The 5,210-nt window shown below is 51.9% G+C and overlaps 1 protein-coding gene across 1 annotated transcript; it reads left to right on the forward strand.

Annotated features, from left to right (window-relative positions):
- Positions 1 to 1,441: 1,441 nt before the first annotated feature.
- On the forward strand, positions 1,442 to 2,726 carry PG985_007058 (uncharacterized protein; the record flags this gene model as incomplete). Its single annotated transcript, XM_066826827.1, has 4 exons — positions 1,442 to 1,615; positions 1,675 to 2,127; positions 2,181 to 2,489; positions 2,547 to 2,726. The coding sequence occupies 4 exons, from the start codon at positions 1,442 to 1,444 to the stop codon at positions 2,724 to 2,726; spliced, it is 1,116 nt and encodes a 371-aa protein (XP_066684502.1).
- Between the last annotated feature and the right edge of the window lie 2,484 nt (positions 2,727 to 5,210).

Consider the following 5,210-nt stretch of genomic DNA (forward strand, 5'->3'; position numbering starts at 1 on the left):
TGTTATACCCTGTTCCCTGACCATCTTCCTGGTCCCCGTCCCCCACCCGTGGTTGGGTTCAACAGGGGGCTTGCCTGCTGCGAGAAGGGTGGGCTCTTGTTCTTGGGGTCTCTCATTTGTGTCTGTCCATCCCATGATTCTGCTGGCCCAATCGCACAGAAACATACAATTGCATACATCCTTCGTTCGGTCAGTACGGACTGGACTGGTCATATCTCGTCTTTTTTTTTTTGTTTCTCCACGTCCTAAATATCACTTTCGCCCACACTTTCACAGGCTTCTCTCAACGTCTTTCTACCTCTCTTTTCCCTCCTTCTGCCCTACTGAACGCGCACGCCCTTTGCTTACGCCAGCACGCTTCCATATAATCCAGAGCCTGAAGAACCCCAAACCTGTTTATTGTCTGCTCATTGCTGCTGCCAAACAACCACCACACCCCCCTTTTAGCGCTGCACTCCCGATCTGCGCAGCGAGTCAAGTCGGCCAAGATACTTTGCTAGTATTCATTCTGTCCCGAGACTTTAGTCGCGGTGTTGCGGACTAGCATAGCAGGTAGTCTACGCTACGCTAGTGGGCCTCAGTATCGGCAAGCGACATTCACCTAGACGAGAGCAGCTGCGAACCGTTCACGACGCCACGAGATCCGAAGAGCCATTGTGCCTTTACTGTACAGTCCCGCCGGCCCCGTTGCGGTCCACCACCCCTTAGCTACCGTTAGGTGAGATTTCCCACATCTTCATTACAAGAGACTCGCCTTGCCGCTCCTGCTTCGGGCTTTGCCTTTGGGGGAGTTAACACCATCACCTCCTCTACTCGGGGTCTGAACAAAAGAAAAGCAAAACAAGCTTCGACACACCGTGTAACCCCTTCCCGCCCGCCACCACGTCTTTACATCTTTTTTGAACTGGGCTTTGGATCTAATCAAACCGGCCCGTAAAGGTACACTCAACCGATCCCACGCCACCACCGTCCTGAACATATCCGCTTGTCGTTCGCTCAGGGCGCCGCCTCCTGATTGCCTTACCTGCTTGTATCGCTTTGCACATACATCACTCCTGACTCTGAAACTCTTGACGCAGCTGTCGTTCGTCTGTAGTTCACGGTCATAGTGCAATACTGGCAGAGTTCTGCGCCGTCTCATCTATCTAACGACGATCGACAATCCGACCGTTAGTGGTAGTCGAGTCAGATGCATGAATCCTAATTCAACGGCTGGGGCATTGGCATATTATCGGCAGTAGTCCCGCTATGGACGCGGGTGAATCTAGTAGTAGGCAAAGGTTTGTCTTTTTCTTTTGAGGTTTGCACCTCTTTTCCCCGCGAAGACGTCTGACCCTTTCTTGTCACGAACAGTCGGCTTACTCTAGCCAACAGACCTGATCTATTCAACTTGCATCAACGAGAATTATCTTCGGCCGAAAGACCGAGGGAAGCTTCTAAAATGGCGACTGCGACACTGCTCAGCCCCGCGGGAGCGTATCATCCTCACAATTCGGCGTACTCTCATCCACCGCCACCGCCGAGCATGCCTGGCATGATGTCTGCTGGAGATTCGCGCAGAACACCTAGTGAGCTCGAATCATCCAAGAGGCAATCGCTGCCCTCCATATCAGAGGTGTTTTCGAGCTCCAAACCGAGTCCCTACTCACCAACCACACCTTCTACTATCGGGAGCTCACAAAATCTCCCACCACCTCCTCCCCGCCATTCTCAGCTGCTCCGCCGCGAAGCGATGCTGGCCCAGAACCACGAGCGGCTGGACCTGCACCAGACGAGAGGTTTTCTCGATATGCGCCACGTAATGAGGGTTCATATCCGGGACCATCAAGCTCAGGCTTCGCCTTCGGTGAACGAGATGGGGCAAAGCCCTCTGAACCCTTACAAAGAAACGGGAGCCACCCGCCGGGCTTGTCCTACTCGCATTCAAGCCATCTACCACCGGGGCAATATCCTCTTGGCCAGGGCCCTCCGATGTCTCCGCGACATATGGGCCCTCCAGGTCCTCCTTATGACCACCATCGCCCTCAGCTCCATAGCGACGAGGAATATGGCATGCCCAGGCGCTACGATTCGTCTGCATTAAACCGGCATTTCGAGGCCTGGGGCTATACCGACTGCCTGCAAAGGGTAAGCACCTGCGGCGTCTTGATTCAATGGAAATAGCTAATTCGGAGTTATAGATCAGCTGGACTGCACGCACGATGTCCAATTTTGCAGAAGCCTACCTAAATATCGCCTCGGAACAACACGGTGGTCAGCCGATTCCGGAACGGTTGCCGACATCGCGAGAGATCACGGAGATGCTCAGCAATGTGGACTATATGAGGAAATCTCTGGAAAACGTTCGAGAAATACAACACAATGTCGAGACGGAGAAGGCGCGTGAAGCAGGCAAACACCAGAGACCGTATGACGACGACGATGTCAGTATGTACGGCGACGGTCTCAAGCAACATTATGGCATTGGTGAAGTGAAAAAGCGAAGAGGGGTAAGTGATGGGAGGAGACTGTCTAGTGGCTTGGGTCATATACTGACTGAGGAACAGCGTGCGGCACCTCCTGGCCGATGCCACAGCTGCAATAGAATCGACACGCCTGAATGGCGGCGCGGGCCTGATGGAGCCAGGACACTGTGCAACGCGTGCGGACTTCACTACGCGAAGCTGGAAAGGAAACGACAGATGGAACAACGCGCCATCCGACCAAAAGCTAGCTCTGAAAACTGATGGGCAAAGGAAGCCCTCTACAGGCCAGCTACCTGCAGCAGCTCTCCATAGTCCTCGGTCGAACCTCTATCACCCGCGTGTCTTCGGGCCATTCTAAGCGCCTCGCCTTATTCGATGGAGATGAAGCGATTGCCTGCACAGAGAATGGTACACAGAAAGACACGCCCATAATACACCCTCCCGGACATACGACGCTCTATTCAATTCTGGTTCATACCCACGCATACGAAACATATCCGCATGTATATACCCCGAGTTTGGGAAAGGGACTTGGCATTTTGATTGGCTTTACAAAGGCATTGTTTGGCGTTTTATACGAGACGAGCTCTCTCCATCAGTAATGTTGCTTTTACACATTTGGGATCTGACGAAGCCGTTGCGATGGAAGCAGCATAGCAGGGAAGCTGGAAGCTGGAAGCTGGAGCTGTGCGTTAGGGGACGTGGGAGGCAATTCGGCCCACCACGGCACGGGCTGCTTGGAAAAGCGGGAAAGACATATTTTCATCCGTCGAGAGTTGTGCACAAATGATGCAGCAACAGGCGGTTTATGAGGCATCTAAGGTTTCCTCTTGGACTAGTATTTCTTCGTAAAATGGCTTTGGCAGAAGTCAATACCCCCACATAAAGTGGACATTTATGGTATATGGAGATGATGGAGGCAAGATCCAACATGTATGATGTAGAGAACGGGACGCGAGGAAGAGAACGAGAGATACCAGATGCGGAATCAATCAACCCATTATGGACCAAAACGTTGGCAAGCATTGAAGCTTGCCACTGTATGTATTCCACTCCACGCTACAGCTCCCAGTGATCTAAATTGAATCGAGGCGCTGTCTGTAACCTCCGCTCGCGGCAGCTCAAGTTAAAGTGCCAAGCAAGACAGGAGGCCGTTAGTCAACCGCAAGGTGTGCCCTGTTCTTAAAGCCGTTCGTTCTCCTCTACTTGCAGCACACTAACAACCTTGCCAAGCAACTCTTTGCGCGTTTACATGCCCCACGTCGACGCATAAAGAGCAGGACGGCTTGAGATTGCGTAGTAGCAGCACTTAGTCGTATTCAAAGTTGTGCAACCAGACCGGCCAGTCCAAGGGAACGAAGGACCAGTAATACTACGGGCCACTCCTTTGACGTCCCACACAGATTGGCTCTTGGACGGTATGAATAGAGTTACGATTATGATTACTATCAAGGTAGACGTTGAACTCTACATCTTAGTATTGCGCGCGCCTCTCTCAAGCCGTCAAAGGATGCAGCAAATAGGTCCCTCCCTATGAGATATATCGTCACCAGTTTGACAAGTACGTTATGTCATGTAGCTTGGACCTGTCCTGCCTGGCCCCATGAAACAAAAACAGCCCATCGTGATTCGTCACGTCACACATGGGTTTGAAACAAGCGGCGGAAGAAACACGCAGGACGGATAGCGGGAGGCCGAGCGAACGACGGACGGGCGGGCCAAGGAGGAATCAAGCACGAAAGGGGGAGACAAAAGAGACCACATGCCGTGCGACACGAGCTGTCAAGTCTCAAGTCATAATTCTTTCTACTGCCACTACGTTTAGGTAGGTACTGCTCAACTTCTTGTGTTGTTCTTGGTCTTTTGACTTGTCTGGTTGCACGACGAACTCGGTGCCCGGATTGGCATTTATGTATAGCGGCAGATCTCACTCACTTTTCTCGTCATCTAAGTCAGTCGCGCCGATGAGAAAAGAAAGGAAAAAAAAGGGGGTAAAAAGCAAAAAGAGGAGACCGAATCGCAAAATAAGAAGAAAAAGCAAGGTGCAAAAGAAACTGCAGTTAGAATATCGTAGGTGTATCTCTGCGGCATCGGAGCAACTTTCTTGTTTCCATTTGAAGAATTGTGATGGCTTCTTTGCCGAATTGAACATGCTCGTTTGATGAGCGTATGTAAGTTGGTAGGTAGGTTGAAGTTGTAACGCATGCACGCATGGGCTTCGCGCTGTCTGTCACCATCATAATGATGGGCTCCTACGTTACTTTGCAGCAGCCGAAGGAAGGATGACAGACTGAACTGACTTGACCCCCCTACCCCCCTACCCCCCCTCCCTTGAGCTTCAGGGACTCATCAGCAACCCCTCCCCTGGAAAAATGGCCAGTGGGTTCATTTAGGGGGGCGCAAGGGAGGGGTTTGATTCGATCGATCGGGTATCAAGATCTGCGGGGAGGGCCACGACTCGGCTTGCACGCAGCCAAGCCCCTCGAAGTGGAGGGATTTCCAACTGTACTGTAAATCCCGTCGAGAAACTAACTCCTCGACATCAATGGGCACGCATCGGCTACCCAACGCAGGCAACTTACTACATGATGTATGTATGTGTATGTATGCATGCGTGCACTTACTTGTGATTGGCGTTCGTTTCGGTCTGTTTCCTTCTTCGCCCTCGCGCGCCGTGACAAGACTGCAAGCTGCGTGTGCGCGGGATGGCCTTTCTTCTTTTTTTTTTTCCCCCTTTATTTTCGG

Source organism: Apiospora marii, assembly GCF_038362585.1.
Source record: "Apiospora marii strain CBS 49790 chromosome Unknown utg000004l_segment0_segment1, whole genome shotgun sequence".
NCBI lineage: Eukaryota > Fungi > Ascomycota > Sordariomycetes > Amphisphaeriales > Apiosporaceae > Apiospora > Apiospora marii.